The 18,103-nt window shown below is 39.7% G+C and overlaps 1 protein-coding gene across 1 annotated transcript in view; it reads left to right on the top strand.

Moving 5' to 3' along the window:
* ATP7A (ATPase copper transporting alpha) overlaps positions 1–18,103 on the top strand; it is a 119,616-nt gene that overhangs the window by 72,665 nt on the left and 28,848 nt on the right. The window contains exons 4-7 of the mRNA XM_072626374.1: positions 296–1,024; positions 6,999–7,178; positions 16,695–16,858; positions 17,648–17,809. Of these exons, the coding sequence (XP_072482475.1) occupies positions 296–1,024; positions 6,999–7,178; positions 16,695–16,858; positions 17,648–17,809 (1,235 nt within the window). The remainder of the gene's footprint in view (positions 1–295; positions 1,025–6,998; positions 7,179–16,694; positions 16,859–17,647; positions 17,810–18,103) is intronic.

The following is an 18,103-nucleotide window of genomic DNA, read 5'->3' on the forward strand; positions in this document are numbered from 1 at the left end:
GATTTGAAGGAGAAGGAGGTTTGGGGATCTGGGGGACATAAAGAGTTGAGGATTCGAAAAGCAGCCACTCTCTAATGGAGCCTGGCTACAGCAGTCACTCTGCTTTTCTCTATTGCCACAGTAATATTATATAAAGTGTCTTTGCTTTTCTAGAAAGGAAAAGAATATTTTATGAAAGGAGGAGGAGCATGAGAGAGGGAAAAATGTATTACAGCATTGACAGGGTATCTTATGCCATGTTTTTTGTTAGGAGGGGCCTACGAACAACTAAATTATGCATTTTTTTGTTTCCCAGTCTCCTTGGATAATCAAGAAGCATCTGTTGTGTATCAGCCTCACATTATTACAGCTGAGGAAATAAAAAAGCAGATTGAGGCTGTGGGTTTCTCAGCATTCATCAAAAAGCAGCCCAAGTACCTGAAACTAGGAACCATTGATGTAGAGCGCCTGAAGAACACACCAGTCAAACCCAATGAGGGATCACAACATAAATGTTCTAAATCTACTAAGGGCTCAACTGCCACTTTCATCATAGACGGCATGCGTTGTCAATCCTGTGTATCCAATATTGAGAGCCATTTAGCTACACTCCCAGCTGTAAACAGCGTGGCAGTTTCTTTAGAGAGCAAATCTGCTGTGGTGAAGTACAACGCCAAATTAATCACTCCAGACGTCCTGAGAAAAGCTATAGAAACCATCTCACCAGGACAGTATAAAGTGAGTCTTGCCAGTGAGTGTAGTAACAGCACCCAGAACTCTCCAACAGTCACTTTTCTCCAGAAGCCACGTAGCAGTGCCACTAGCCAGCCTTTGACTCAAGAAACTGTTATAAACATTGATGGTATGACTTGTAATTCTTGTGTGCAATCAATAGAAGGTGTCATATCGAAGAAAGCAGGTGTCAAATGTATACGGGTCTCACTTGCCAATGGCACTGGAATTGTTGAATATGACCCTTTACTTACCTCTCCAGAAGTCCTGAGGGAAGCGATAGAGGACATGGGATTTGATGCCACCTTAACAGGTAATTCATTTTCTCACTTGCCTTTCGTTGGATGCTATAATGCTTTTTTATTTCCATTTTGGCGATTCCCTTGGTTTTTATCCCATGGAAATGAGTCGTAGAGTATCACAGTGAACAGAATGCTAGACTTGGAGTCAGGAAGACCCCAGGTTCCATTCCTGTTTACCAGCTTACTTGCCAGCAGGGCCTCAGTTTCCTTCCCTGTTAATTAAGGGAGTTGGAATAGATGGCCCCTTCCTGTTCTAATTCCATCATCCTGTGACATGCAGTGTTTATTTTAATCAGGTTCTTATATTAAGATTAAGTTTTTTAAAAAGTGGTCCCAAATTTTGTTCTTTTCTAACTAGAACTGAATTAGTTAATACCTTTGAACTTCAGTCTTAAATGTATACCCAACAACAGGTGAACTGGGCCAAACTACTGTTGTTTTGAACTTGAATTGAACCTGACCTGAAAGTGAAATGGAAAATATTTCAATGCACTTCTCTGATTTAGCATGTGAAAAAGCTGGCAGCTTCTCCAAAGGGAGCACAAAGTTGTTTCTAGACCATGTCATTTATTTCTACTGACCTAATGAAGGCAAAGGCCTCATGCAGAGATCTTCCCATTTCACTCTCACAGAAACTGAGACAGTAAAATGTACTCCCTGTGCCTCGTGATCAGGGCACATCCATGGCAGTGCAGGGAACTAAAATGATGAGGTCAGGGAACCATAATGTTGAGGTTTGTGGTGTTCAGGACCCCAAAATACTAATATGCCATGTCCTGCTGAATGAATTCAACTCAAGCCTTCTTTCAGCCAAAGTAAAACAGTTTGTTAAAAGTTTTCCACGTTGGGTTGACTCTTAAGAAGCCTAAACACTTGTGACACTTGTATTGACAAGCAGGCCAGATAGAATCTCAGCTAGACAGAATCAGAGAGTCTTCATGGGGGTGGTCTAGTAGTCTGGGAGGAGGGGTCTCAGGAGGATCTTGATGGAACTGGGGTAACTAGTGATGTAATCTAGGGTGGGAAACAGCTGTGGGTAATTGGGAGGTATCAGACAATGGAGCGCTTGGGGTGGGAAACTGCTGGAGGCAATCGGGAGATAATGTACAATGGAGGGCCCCCAGCTAGGTTAAGGGTAACAGATTTGGGCATGAAAAACCAGATTAAGTTGGAAGATTCCGGAAGAGTTCCAGGAGGTTCTCAGAGTCTGTACCTCAGTCATGGCCCTTTTAGAGAATGAAGGACAAACACAGCAACCTCAACATTATGGTTCCCTGACCTCATCAGCAGGGAAATAGGAAGGAATGCTTATTGACTGTTGAAGACATGCATGGCAGGAGGTGACCTTTTCTTGGTGTTAACTCCACTCACTTTAATATAGGGGATTTCCCAAGACTTAGTTTCTGACACATATTTATTCCTCTATCTTAGTAAAATCACATGGAAAGACTAGAAGGTTTAGTGCCTCTAATTCTGGAAATCTTACCAGATTAAAGGGATTTCACAGCAGTGACAAAGGAAAATAATTAAAAGGAAGTGTGGTAGGAAACAGCCAGGAATCACAAGTTCTGGGGCTAAGTGCCTTTAGTTAGCTCTGTGACCTTAGACAAATTGCTTCCCAGTGGCTTCTTTTCCTTATCTGTGTGCTGAAGAGATTAGGGAGGAGGGGTTTCCAGTTTCCTTCCAATTCAGTTCAGCAAACCTGACCAGTTACTGATTTGGGAATGTTGACTCTGACACCTGGTCAGATGATGATCCTAAGAGAAGGAGCAAGGTTTTCCGATAGAACCAAACTCTGTTTGATCCGTCATTATTGTTGTGCCATTTTCTGATTCTGCTGATGTATTGACATGGTGCGTTGCTCTGCGGGCAGTCACTTCGAACTGATGAAACAGTTTAATTGAACAAACATTTATCAATGACTCCCTCAGCTTCATCAGTGATTATTTAGTTTGCAGGAGCACACTGAAAATTCTTTCAGGAATTTTTTGGATCTCTTCAGTTTACTAGCTACCTACTTACTCAACTTGTTCTCCATGTACATAGTGTACCTCCTCCTCCTCCCTGGCTCCCAGATTCCATAGCTTCCTTCAGGGCCTAGCTCCTCCATGAGTTCTCTTGCGATCCTCCTATTCAGTGCGTTTTGGTCTTCTTTGGTGAATCCTATGGACTTTTCTTTGAATTATAGTTTTAAATAATTGAAGGAAATGCTGAATTTCGGTTAGAGGTTAGTGAACCTAAAGATGTCAATTTTCCCCATCCAGGTTCTCAGGCTGGGGTCGAGAACTCTCACACATTAGCCCTCTCCCCTTCTTCTCTTACTCTTCTCTGTCCATACTGAACCCCCAGTACAGTGAAACTCCTTGTGGCCATGGCCGAGCCCTGAGTCTTGCACGTAGTAGGAGATTAGTCAATGTTTCTTGAATTGAATGCTGATACAGCCTATAGGAAAGAAAGCTCATGAAAAGAAACTGGTTTGTTTAACTTCCTCGTTCTGACACTAAAGCCTTTAGGCCCATCTTTGGTTAGGTGGAGGCTTCTCTCGTTCTGCCTGACTAGTCATTCACCTGGAAAACGGCCAAACATTGGCTGTTTTATGGACCTGCATTTGGAAGTCCTGCCTAGTTAAGTTTCTATGATTTAAGATTCTTTTACACTTAAAAGGTGTCAAAATTGCAGAAGAATAAGTAGGTTAAGGGCTACATTGTCTTGCAGACTTGAAAGAACCCAATTAATCTGAAAGAAAACTTTAAGTGATTGCCGTTATTAACTGATGGTTTGCAGGAGCTGGGTTTCTGAGTAATTATTGGTAATTTTGAAGAAATGAGGGAGTTTTAAAGCAAGGTTAAGTTAGGAAATAAACTAGGTTTGCACCTTGTCTGGGGTCGACTGTTGCCTTAGAAAATGAGATACCTTTTGGAGTTTTTTCCCTGGCAACTCTGGTATTTCCTAGTACTCTTCCTGGGTACCAAATACCAGGGTAGGGCCAGCCCTTTGGGTTGTTTTCCCATGACCAGGAAAGTAGCTTAGACACTGGGAGAATCTTGTTCCCTATACTTGAGGGAATGACTCGAGCTTTTGCCAGAATTTGAACAAAATGAAGTCCCTTGAACACCAGCCCTGCTACAGGGGAATACCAGGCAAGCTGCCAACCAGTTGTCCATGGGGAAAAGACCACCTAGGGCCATTAGCGGTCAATGCTATTCAGCCCCTTGGTTTTCTTCCCATATATCCGCTCATTGCAGGTGGAGGGCTAGTCTGTGCTCCATTGTCACCCTCATAAGTGGTGGTTAATTGTAGAAGGAATAGTGGGAGCAAAGAGAGGAACATTTAGATGGGAATTTCCTGAGACTGGAAGAGGGAGTGGAGGCTTCATTCTGTTCCCAGGAGGTGAAAGACTGAAGCAAAAATTCCCTGCATTTTACCTTACAGCAGGGCATTAATTACTGCTGATCTGCAGAGAATTTTTCCTAAATGTCCTCTGCTCTGATATCTGCTGCTGCTTAATGAATATTTCTTGTGTTTCATTAGTGACATAAACTCTTTACCATGCCATCCGCCTGAAATCACTGCCTAATTTTTTACAGTTGAATAGTTAAAAGCTTGGGCTTACCAGTTTCCCTACTATTCTTAGCCTTCAGCTGGTAGGTTTATTTTTGCCTATTAGGGCTAATTAGGAAAAAAACCTGCTGTTTTTGACAAATGTGGTCTTATTGGTTAGATTCAGATGAAGAGTTAAGTAGGAATCCTCAAATCTAGTTTGGCCTTCACCCCAACTGTTGGGGTAATCAACAGACCTTGTGTTACCTCATGAAAATGAGGGTAACATTCTCAACTGCTTGTTTTATAATAGCTTCACCTGTGTAAATTGGGCTGTGTAGCTAAGGGGGTTTTGTTGAATGGGATGGTCACCATGAAGAGTCTTCTGACTCAACTTTAAGCTTGTTTTAGCCTCATAGAAGGTAGAGTTACCTCATATTTCAATGTATCATAGATTTAGAGCTAGAGAGGACCTTAGAAAATCAGTCTCTTTTTTTTTACAGTGTTGACCTGAAAACTCGTCCTGAAAAGGCAACAGGCTAATGCATACATTTTATGATTTAATTAATTAATTGATCAATTCCCCATAAAGAAAACAGTTACATAATGCATTATGGAGCCAGAAATGTTCTGGCTACCCAGTGCAGAAATCTTCTGGCTTATATACATTTTGCCGTGAGAAAGGAACTCTCCTAGTTGAACAAATCATAAATTTAGTAAGACAAGACAATTAACAAAGTAATGTTGGTCAGGCCTTGGGATTCCAGCTGGGTAAGCATATGTCTCGGTGATAAGGAAAGAAACCCCACCACTAGTAAGTGGTAGGCTTCCTCCCTTAAACAGATAATTGACATAGGAAAGGGTAAACAGTGTTCAATAGAAATTATGATCTAAGATGTCTATATTTTCTTTATCATTAATATGCCATAACATAGTATATGTCTATAGATCAAAGGAAAGTCCCATTATTCATAACATAGTATGTGTCTATAGATAATAAGATTCATCAAAGGAAAGTCTCATTATTCATCAAAGGAAAGTCTTATTATTCAAGATATAGTGTCTTAGGTTAAAGGTCTCCTTAAGGAGTGTAGAGTCGGCCTTGGCTGGCTTTTGCTGACATAGGAAGAGGCACTCTCTGAGTTTACTTCAGAGAGAACAAAGAGATTATTCTAAAATTTTATATTAAACATTATCAACAGATAAGTAAACAGAGGTCCAGAGAGAATAAGTCCAGGATTGTGTAGGTTGGAAGTAAGGAGCAGAGCTGGGATTTGAACTCAGTTTAAAGGCCTACAGATCCTTGCCACCTAGACTTGTCTTTGCTGTTTCAAAATTAGTTCATATAACTAACTTATCAAGAGAATCCATTAAAAGCATTTATGAAATAATTTCCACTTTTTCTCTACCTTTTTATTTAATTACTGGTATAATCTTTTTCAGTTTTCTTCTGTAAACTTGATCTCCTTTTTGTCTGCAGAGAGTCCTTTTCTGTTGTGATTTTGATATCCAAAGAGGGATATCAGTTATTCGTTTGAGGGTGAGAAACATGTGACTGGAGTGGAGTAGAGTGGAACATCTACTTCTTAGTATCTGTTAGTCAGTAAATATTTATTAACAAGAAAGGACTTTTACATTAACTCCTCCTTACAAAAAGTATCAGATAAGTAGAGAAGGATCAATGGGGCTAATGCATATTTTACTTAAAACAATCACAGCTACTTCTGCAGGGGCATTATACATATTAATATGACCATTAAAAGTAATTTTGAAAAGTTCCCCTTATCTGTTTATCCCCACTTAATTTATCTATCAGCTATTCATAGGAAGACGGCATGGCTGGAAGATCTTGATATAACTAGATCCTTGATCTTTTGATTCGATTAAGATTCCACTTGGACAGGACTGGGTAGTAAGGAAATGGGGAATCAGAGCCGTTGAAAGATAGCAAATTGCCCAGCCTAATAATTTTCATGGTTGCCTTATTGATTTATTCAGTACTTGGAGGTATCCCAGGGGTATTTGCATAGTCAAATAACCCGGAAGCATCTCTGCAGGTGTGGTTCCCAAACTTTTGTACTATGAGCACCCTTTTTCTAACATCCAACAATCTATTGATTCCTCACAGATTGTTGGATGTTAGAAAATACATAATGACAAAAAGTATTTATTTAGGATCCTTTTAAATGAATTTGTAGTACATTAGTCAATAGCATACATTATATATAATTGGAAAACTACAAACATGGAGGATGTTTTGTCCATAGAAGGTAGATTATTAATGAAACGGAGCCCTTGCCATAACTCCATGGTCCTCTAATGATCAGCAGCCCATTGGTGGGGAACCACTGGTGTAACTACAGATAAGCAAAGCCTATTTCCCCTGCCCCCAGGGATGGAACTTTTGTTGTTTATAACTGTCTTTATTGGAAATGTTGCTTTTAGATTCCGATAATGAAACATGCAGCAAACCAATGATGGCAGCTCCCAATAAAGAAGAGCCCAGAGCTCTGGTCCATGATAAGGAGGAGGCAAAGACTCCAGCCAAATGCTACATTCAGGTCACTGGCATGACTTGTGCTTCATGTGTAGCAAACATCGAAAGAAACCTCCGCCGAGAAGAAGGTGAGCAACTTAGGGAAGTTTGCTTTCTTTTCTAACAACTTTGAGACACTTTGTCCTTTGTGTGGTACTAGATGTCTCGGTGCTGGAGACTACCCTTGTGTATCTCTTTTTTGAGCATGAATGATTTCCAGAACTCACTCCAGGCCTCTAAAACACCTACTGAGAGGTTAGTCCCTTGACCACCAATGGTTTTGTTGCTGTCTTTGTTTACGTAGAGAAAATGTTCCATCTCTTTCACTTGAAGAATTTTATGTAGTCACAGGCAAGTCCTTTAGCCTTCTTGGTATTTTAGGTAACTCTCTATGACAGAAGCGGCAGAGAAAGTACTGACTTGTGTTGGCTGACAGGTTCCTTATCTGGGAATGCCTTATACTGATGAAGTTCTAGGTCCAGTCCTTATCCCAGATGCTCTAATTCCCTATTCCTCTTTAATAGTAATTAACACTTCTGGAGAAAGGATATAAAACCTGATCATATTGGTATTCAATAGGGGCAGCTAGGTGGTGCAGTGGATAAAGCACCAGTGCAGGAGTCAGGAGGACCTGAATTCAAATCTCCCCTCAGACACTTGACACTCACTAGCTGTGTGACCTTGGGCAAGTCACTTAACCCCAATTGCCTCATCCTGGGTCATCTCCAGTCATCCTGATGAATATCTGGTCACTGGATTCAGATGGCTCTGGAGGAGAAGTGAGGCTGGTGGCCTGCACAGCCCTCCCTCCCTCCCTCAAAACAAAGTCAATTGCAAGTCATGTCATTATTTCTGATGGCATGGTCTTCTTCGGCAACGAAGGACACACACGCTATTAATCTTCCAATATAAAAAATACTTTAAAAAAAATAAAATGAGGATCTGTAGTTTTAACCTTATCTTTTAGTTTAAGTATCTCAAGTTTGTCTAGGATCTCACTGCATACTTCCAGCACTTTTACCTTTATTTTCAATAAAAGTATTTGAAGGTGATATAATCATAATGAAAATGTTTTCAGGTTACAAGGTCTTGTTAAATCCATATCAGACATTTCTTATTCAACATTTGCTCCACATCAATCATCTATTAAGTGCCTGCTGTTTAGAAAGTAACGTGCTAGCTACTAGAGGGAGAAATGGAATTTAAATGAAACATTGTCTTTGCCCTCATGGAATATCATCTTGATGCAAACAGAGCTGTAACTAGAGCTCATGATGTTATAGGCTAAATATGCTAGAGAGATGTGAACTGGGACATTCTTTGCGTTCTGGGGAGAAAAGTCACAGAAAGGAAGAGTTCAAAGCAACCTCAGGGCCCTTCTAGCCCAGCCCCTCCAGGTCAGCCCATTTTATTTTTGGGTAGCTCTAATAATTGTTAGGATGTTTTTCTGCCCCATCTGGCTGATATCTTGCCTGTCTGTCTACACAACCTCTACTCATTGCTTGTGGTTCTGCCCACTGGGGTCAAGCAGTCCAAGTCTCATTTCTCCACCACAGGACAGCCTTTCAGATACTTAAACGTAGCTTTCATGTCTCCTCTATGTCTTCTCTTCTCCAGGCTATAAACATCACCAGCTCAACTGATCCTCCTATAAACATGCTCTTTATCCCTTCTGGGTTCTTGCTGCCCTCTTCTGGACACTGTCTTTCCTAAAATGTGGTCCCCAGAACTGCACATGGAGCTCCTAACATATTCTACTACTTCTCAGGATCTGTCAGATAGTCAGCACACATATTCTGCTTAGCAAGCAGATCCCCCACAAGGCTACTGCAGTATTCTAGTTGGGAGGTGATGAGTTCTAGATGCTGCTGCCTAGGGGAGCGCTAACTTTTTGGCTGCTATATCTATGTTGACTCATTGACTCACTGAGTTTTCACACCATTAAAATCCCAAAATCTTTTCCAGAGGCCCCCATGTGTCCCCCAACCAGAGAAAACTATAGAGAATGTGACTTTTTGAGTTGTTTCAGGCTAAATCCAGATTTTTTAGCCTGTAAAATTTGTTTTCGTATTTGTCAGAAATTTTTGCACAGGATAAAAATAATTTAGCTTATTGGAAAATTCTCTGCTGATGAGATCAAGGTTATAGGTCTGTTTTCTCTGCTGCACCTATACCTGTTAATGGTAATGTCTTACAACAACAACAACATAGTGTTAGTTACAAGGAACAAGTAAGTGTGGCTAGGTGATTGGAAACCCATCCCCACTACTGGGGAAAAAAAACTTCAGCATGCAGGTCCTGCTGATGGGAACCATTTTCACCATCTTGTATGTGAAGAAAGGCCCCTTATCACTGTGACAGTTTATGATCATACTGTCTCTAATGCAATAATTGTCAATACAGCTTAACCAGGTGTTACTCTGTGTGTGTGCTTCATTAATTTAGTGAAACTTCATTATTTCATCCTCTTGTACTTCCATTGTGGACAAGTGCTGGGCCAAATGTTATTTTGTTCTGTCTCTGAATTAAAATCAATCAATCAGTTAATTAAAGAGCATTTATTAAACCCTTTGTCCTAAATGCTGGGGATACAAAGGACAAAAAAAAAACCCAAACAAACCACATTCCCTGCTTTTATGGAGCATATATTTTAATGAGGGATCTGATATGTAAATAACTAGGCACATGTAAGATATATAGATATATCTACAGAGTGGAAGGTAATTGGAAAGAGGAAAGTTTTTCTAGCTGGGGAGCCTAGAAAAGACTTCCTGAAGGTGTGATTTGAGCTGAGTCTCAAAGGAAGCCAGGAGAACTAAAAGGCAAGGGTAAAGTATCTCTATTAGGCAATATTTTATTACCATAGCCAGGGTCACAGTATGAATACTGAAAAGTGATCAAATAGCACTTATCAAACTAATCTGAATATGTCACCTAAATATAGACCACACATAAAATGAAAATTCTATATGTAGGTGTGAACGCATACACCAAAAGATAATTACACAAAATTACCATGTTAAAAATATATTTACTGTGAATGTTGGCTGGTTTAAGAGGAGAGTCTTCCAAGATTCTGGAGTTGCCCCAGTGCCCACCTTAAATCCCCAGAGCTGAGGTTCATGGGATGAGTTATGTCAGTGGTTAGGAAATTCTGGCAGTAAATTCACAGACTTCAAATTCCAAATTCCTCCTTAGTCTCTTATGTCTTACCTTGGGAGACTAGGAGCATGGCCCATAGAAGCCAATTAGTTGGCCTTTATCAGTCAGGCATGCACAGGTTTTTTATATCAGCCAGATTTAGATATATTTAGTATACTGTATATATTTAGTATACTGTTCTCTTTTTAAATGGCCTATGATTCAGGAGAGGCAAAATGGTATTAAGGGGTGGAGGACTGACTGGAGTCAGAAAGATGTGCGTTCGCATCCTGCTTTGTGACCCTGAGCAAGTTACTTAACTTTTCAGTGGCCCCGGGCAACTCCTCAATGAGATTAGAAATTACTGTTGTTACCAATCTGCATTAGTGGAGGGAATTTCCACACCCAGAATTCCATTTACTGCAGATCTGGACTCGTGATTCAGACTTTTTACAGCCTGACCTTTTCCCAGAATATTCTGAATTAGTCAGGTTTCACTGTATTAAATAAGGAAATATATAGCTTTCTAATTAATAAACTTGCCGTTAGAACCGTAGCCTCATTAAAATCAGTTTTAGCTGGCTGTTTTAGCTAATTTGGGATAGATAGGATCTTCTTTTCTAACTTGAATTCAAACACACTCACAAGACCAAGGGCAAGTCGTTTCTCAGCCTTTCCTTCTCCTCACCCCCCATCACTCACACTGGGAGTTACAGATGAGTAGCTGATTTGAATGTGTGGAAGAAGATTCCACCCAGGAGTTTGCTATACTACTGAAATCACAGATTGGGACAAAACCCAAACCAGAACAAAGACATTTGGGAAAAAGAAACAACAACCTGAAACCACAAGTGTGAGGTGTTGCCGGCTTCTTTTTTTTGGCTGCTGCTTTTTTATCCTTCAGATTTTTCTGGGTGGACTGGTTGTTTTTTGTTCTGTTGCAGCCAGTTCAATGTTGTTTTCTTCATTCTGAAACTTCCCAAATGGTAGCAACAGTTCTATGGCTTCCTGGATAAAGCCACATGGGCAAAAGCCTGCCCCAATTCACAGCTTCCCCAACAGTGCTGTCATGTGCCTTTTAGTAATTACTGTGTAGCTCTGCCATCAATTGAATTTGTTCATTTTTGATACTCTCTCTACCAAAGTGATGGGTGTAAGGTGAGAATCTTAGAGTTTTAGTTTACATTTCTCTAATTATTAGAGAGTTTGAACAACTTTTCAGGTGGTTATTGATCATTTGTGCTTCTTGCAACAAATATCTGTTCGTGTCCTTTGAGAATGGATTTTATTGTATTAATTTGGGTCAGTTCCACATAAAATTTTGATGCCTGATTTTTATCAGAAATATTTATGATAAAAACTTTTCCCCAGTCATTTCTTTCTCTTTTATTCTTATGTATTGTTTTTTGTCATGAAGACACTATTTTTTATGTAATCATATCCACATATTTTGCCTCTGATATTTTCTTTTATTGATTGAATAAATAAGAATTTTCCTCCTAATTGTAACCACAGTAGTAATATTATCAATGGCAGAACTAACACAGGAAGACTGGGCTTTTAATCCAGGCATTACCATCTGAGGAGATGGAGTATACTTCTGTCCCTTCAAGTTGATTAGGCCAGATCCCTCACTGGGCTACCTCGGAATCTGTGACCACATCACACCCCTCATCCAAGGATGTGGACTGCTGCCAACTCAGTGGTTGGGCTGGAGACCTGAAAAAAGCATTGGTATCAGTGGGCTGGCAGTGGAGAGAGAGTATCAGTAACAAAGGCACCACCTGCACCATAAGTTGTAACTCATCCCTAGCCCTCTCTGGTCACCGTTCCCAACCCTCCGTTTCCCCTGTACCTTCTATTGGTCAACTCTTTGTTCTAGATTTCTTCCTCTCAAATTCCTCTCATCTTCTGGTACTCAGTAGCATCTAGCTCTCTTCTGAGAACACCACATTTCTTGGCACCCCCTTTAAGGCTGGCTATTCCTCCTCTCTCATTCCCTGATACACTGGAACAGAAGAAGAGTTGACATAGCCCTTACTCCTCACTGCTACTTTCAGACCCTCCTTCTGACATTCTAACTCAATAACCACCTGTCCTTTAAAGTTCATTTCATCCTGTCCTCGGCCTTGTTGCTATAGACCTCCCTATCACTCTTTTTCTCAAATAAGTTCAGCACCCCAACTTTGACATTATTCAAAATATCCCAGCCTGCCCAACTCTTAGGACTTCTATATGCCGTCTACCTCAACCACACACAGAAACCATCATCATATCATACTCTGCTTCTCACCCGACCCCCACATGCCCCTAGACATTGAAATTCATAGTTATGACTTTGTATGTCCTATTCCATTTTCTTCTTTTAAAAAATTAAATTATTGATTCATTTGGAATTTATTGTCATACGTGATATAAAAAGTGAAATCAACCCCCCTTTCTTTTTTACCATACTGCTGTCCAATTTCCCCAACATTTATATTGACCAATTCCCTTCCCAAATATATTGTTATATTGAATTTATCAAATACTAATCTGAAAGTTTTGGTTCTAATTTTGAATTATCTATTCCATTCTATTGACCTATTAAGACCAGTTTTAACTGGATCTGTCTATAAATCTGATTTTTTCATTTTGAAATACCATGCACATAGTAGGTACTTAATATAAATACTTGCTGACTTCACGTAAAGGATGATTTTTTTTGCCCCATTCTCCTAACCCTCATTCCCCATAGAAGCTGTTCCAAGCCTTCTCTTCCTGTACGTACCCCACTATCTATCTCCCCACCCATCAACATCAGACTTTGCCTCATACTTCACTCAAAAAACCGAGGCCATCCATTGTGCTCTCTCCCTCTTCTCAACTTTATGCTTCAAATCACTTTAGCATTGTCCTTCATCCTCTCCTCCTTTGTTCCAGAATGGAGTGGCACTTACCCTTGCCAGGGCCGACTCTTGGTCCTAGTCCCTCCCATAATCTCTGGCAGCTTTCCCCATCGATCATCCCTTATCTTTCCCTGCTTTTCAACCTTCCCTTACCCACTACCCCCTTCTCTACTTCCTTCAAACATACCCACATTTCCTCTACACACCAAAAACCTTCACTTGAGCCTAGCATTCCTTCAAGCTGTCATCTAATATCTCTCCTCCTTTTCTCAGGTGAACTCCTAGAAGAAGCTTTCTACACTCACTCAGTACTTACACTTTCTTACCTCTCACTTCCTTTGCCTTGTGATTAGGCTTCTGTCTCACCAGGAAACTACTTTTCTGAAGGTCACCAAATGATCCCTTTATTGCTAAATCCAGTGCATTTTTTCAGTCCTTATCCTTCTTGACTTATTTCTCTTTGTTGTTGGAAGAACACTCTCTTCCTTTTGGATACCCTCCTGTCTTTGTTTTCGTGACATTATTTTGTTGATTCTACTTCTGCTTGTCTAACCATCGTTCTTGGTCTCATTGAAGGATTTTCATCCATGTCTGCTTCCTTGTAGTAGTACCCCAGGGATCTGTCTTGGGCTCCTCTCCTGTCCTCTTTTCTCTCTCTCTCTCCCTCCCTCCCTGTTTCTCCCTCCCTACCTCTCCCTCTTCCCTGCTTTTTCCTCCCCAGTAATCTCATCAGCTCCTATCTATTCAACTGTTATCTCTATGCAAATAGATGCTATCTATCTATCTATCTGTCTATCTATCTATCTGTCTATGTAAATATATATATATATATGTATATAAAACTCTCATAATATTTCTCTTGAACTCTAGGATTACTTATCCAGCTGTCTGCTTGACATTTCCATCCGAATGTTCCATTAACTATCTAGTCTATTGCATTCTTATATTACAATTTGTTTAGCCATTTCCAAATCAGTTGGTACCCATTTTGTTTCCATTTCTTTGCTATTGGAAAAAAGAAGCACTGCTGTGAATACTTGTATATATCGGACCTTTCTTTCTCTCTGTCTGTAGTTAAATTGAACTTTAAGAAAACAGTTCCTTTTGGTTATGGAGATGTATGAGCCCCCCCCCCCCCCCCCCCCCACTGGTCTTTGGGAGTTCCTTTCTGCCTTTTATAGTTTTGTCTTTCCCTCCTTACTTTGACTTCTTAGTACTATGGGCTGGAAAACCAGATTGAGCAAGTTACTTCACTCCTCTGGGCCTCATTTCCTCTTCTGTAAGGGGTTGGCCTAGATGACCTTGAAGGCCATTTCTAGCTCTAAATCTAAGATCCAATGATATCACACTCAGTATTTACAAAACAAAATTCATCTTTCACCATAAACCTTTAACTCTCACCTCCTAACTTGCCTGTTTTTGTCAAGGATATCACCCTTCATCCATTTGCAAAGTTTCACTTTTACTCCCTCATCATATCTCTTGTTATTTCCACTTCCTCAAAATCTCTCTCCAGCTTCCCCTTCTCAATAGTTAGACCACAGCCACCCCAGTCCAGGCTCTCACCACCTCTTACCTGGATTCTTCCAAGGGATGAATTGGGCTCTCTCTCCATTCTGTCCTCTCTACAATCCATCTTGCACAAGTTGCCACATTGTTATCACTTCTGCTTGGGCCTGCTCACGCCATCCCCCTGCTCCAGAAACATCAGTGCTTTCCTGGTGAATTTAGGATAGCATAGAAACTCTTCTACTTGGCACTTAACACTCTTCACCATCTGGCCCTCACCTATCTTTCCAGGTCAATTATACATTAAGCATCCTCATGAGCTCTGCACTCTAGCCAAACTGGCCTACAAGTATACATAGTCAAGTAAAACAGTTTCCCGCATTGGGCATGTCCAAAAATATGCGTCACTCTACATCCCGAGTCCCTCACCTCTCAGTCAGGAGATAGATAGCATATTTCATCATCTAGAATCAAGATTCTCGACTCACTGATCAGAGATCTTAAAGTCTTTCAAAGTTGTTTTCCTTTATAATGTTGTTGTCATTGTACAAATTGTTTTCTTGGTTCTGCTTACTTCACTCTGGATCACTTCATACAGGTCTCTCCAGATTTCTCCAAAACTGTCCCTTCCATAATTTTTTATGATGCAATAACATTTCATTTTATTGATTGCCATCAACAAATGATGTCAGCATTTGGGGTACAAAGACAAATGAACAACAAAAGCCTATTTTTACTCGTTGGTGAACTTGTTGTTCCTTCCAGTAGTTGATAAGCTTCTTAGGGGCAGGGACTTTTGTTCGATTTTTGTCTTTGTATCCCCAGTGCCCACACATAGTAAGTATTTCATAAATGTTTGTTGATTGATTAGAAAGATGAGACAACATTCATAGAAGGTTCATATCTAAGCATATGGCAGTTGTTTTGCTAATGAATTCTTCCATTACCAATCTGTGTGTTCAGAAATTTGAAGTACAGGATACCTTTTAGATAATCTAACATACTAAGACTTATGTGCGCGGATATAGAGTGAAGTGAGCAGAACCAGGAGAACATTGAACACAGTAAAAGCAACATCATACGATGATCAACTGTGAATGACTTAGCTATTCTTAGCAATACATTGATTCAAGACTGTCTCAAAGGACTCAGGATGAAAAATGCTGTCCATCTCCAGAGAAAGAATTGATGGAGTCTAAATTTCAATTGTAGCATACTTTTTAAACTTCATTTTTCGTGGTTTTTTTTTTTTGGTCTTTATTTTCTTTTGCAACATGGCTAATATGGAAATATGTTTTGCATATGCGTAATCTATATCAAATTGTTTGCCTTCTCAAGATGGGGAAGGGAGAGGAGAGAGAATTTGGAACTCAAAATTTTTAAAAATGAATGTTAAAAAATGTTTACATGTAATTGAGAAAAATTTTAAAAAGATTAGATTAATCTTTAATTTAATTAATCTAACATACTGGAAGATTACAGAATAGTAGAAGAAAATAGTTTTATTTGATATTTCAATGTATACATTGTTCCTTTCTTGGCTATTTTGCTAGAGTCACCTTTAGCACTTGCATTCAATAAATCCAATTGAGTACATATGACTAAGCACTTACTGTATACAGACCAGGCTCTATGTTAGTCACTGGGTGAGATAACAAAGCTTAGGTAAGACCTGGGCTCTGACTTTGTGGGGCTTAGTGATATTGGGGAGAAAAAGGAAATACATGCAAAGCAATCATTTTTAGACCATGTCTGATAGAGCACTACCTCAATGAGTCATCCATTTTTCTTGAAGAAAAAGCTTTTTATCAGATGCTTATTTCTTCCTGCCACCTTTGGTTTCCCAAGATATGAAGGTTCCTTTTTATGGGCACTGAACTCATTAACACCAGTCCCTCTAGTCAGTCTTTGTTCTATGCTTAAAGGTTAATTTCTCCAGTTTAATTTTAGGCATTTTTGCCATTGGCCTTAGTTTTAACTGAATATTAATTAAAAGACAATGGCAAAACCCTTTCTTTCCTATAGGTATCATGTTGTCTGCATTGTTTCTTTTATTAATGTTCTCAGGGATATATTCTGTGCTCGTGGCCCTGATGGCTGGCAAGGCAGAAGTAAGATACAATGCTGCTATTGTGCAGCCCCCAACGATAGCAGAATTCATCAGGGAACTTGGATTTGGAGCTGATGTCATGGAAAATGCTGAAGAAGGGGATGGGGTTCTGGAACTTATTGTAAGTAAGACTTTCTTAAAAGCCTTCCAGAGAATACTTGGGGATGATTCAGAGTAGAACCACAAAGATGGTCAAAGGGTTAGAAAATCAAACCTCGGGGGAAAAACTGAAAGAATTGGAATAACAATCTGCAAAAGGCATGAAGATTTAGTGACAAGTTTGTAAGTGGTATAGGTGAAGGGTTATCCTACAAAGGATGATGACTGGGTCTAGTAGTTTAAATTGTAACATGAAGTATTGAACTGGACATGGGGAAGGCACAGAAGGACATGGCACAGTTCTTAGAGATAATGTAGCTGGGATACATTGTGGAATCTGTCCTTAAAAAAGAGGACAGATTCTCATATGTCGATGATCTCTACTATACATGAGTCCTTTTTTGGATGAATATGCATTCTTTTTTCATTTCTTCATTTAAGAGGAAAAATGCAATTCCTTATTTTCACAATACATTGCAAGCTATTTTATGGAAGGCATATTAAAGCAAGTAGACTGGTCCAGATGATTTCACTTTAAAAAAACTTAAATCTAGATGGATAACATGCCTACCCCAATATTACTACTCAGTACATTTTAATAATCATCTCTCAGCAGTACTAGAGGGAGCTCAGGTTATAGAGAATTGCTACACATGTGTAATCACAGACATGCACACATACATATATATGAAAATAGATTGCCACCTGCTGGTTGTATGAAATTTTATCTTATGTACAGTTGTGACTTTAATTAGCCATAATGTACAGCAAAAAGTTATTTCTGAAGGAGACAAATGTTTGTATTTAACAGGTGAGAGGAATGACATGTGCCTCCTGTGTGCATAAAATAGAATCTACCCTTATGAAAACCAGAGGGATCTTCTACTGCTCTGTAGCTCTGGCCACCAACAAAGCGCATATCAAATATGATCCAGAGATTATCGGCCCTAGAGATGTTATTAATACGATACAAGTAAGTACCAAGATTTTCCTTTTCTCCATTATTTCATTGTCGCCCAGAGCTGTCTGGTTTGCTCAGCTCAAGATTTATTACTTATTGTCTCTAGTACTGATTTGTAACCTGGAATAATTCTAGCCAAATTATTAACCAGTTGCCTAAAAATCCCCTAGAATCATTCTTTTGTGGCTCAACAACAGAGACAGGAGTCTGGGGTACTTTGTGTGATCCTTCCTATTTTTCCTGACAAGATTTGTCTCCAGATTCAGTCAGAAGGACCTTTGAGTAAGTCAATTTCCCCCACTCTCT

Source organism: Notamacropus eugenii, chromosome X, assembly GCF_028372415.1.
Source record: "Notamacropus eugenii isolate mMacEug1 chromosome X, mMacEug1.pri_v2, whole genome shotgun sequence".
Taxonomy (NCBI): Eukaryota; Metazoa; Chordata; class Mammalia; order Diprotodontia; family Macropodidae; genus Notamacropus; species Notamacropus eugenii.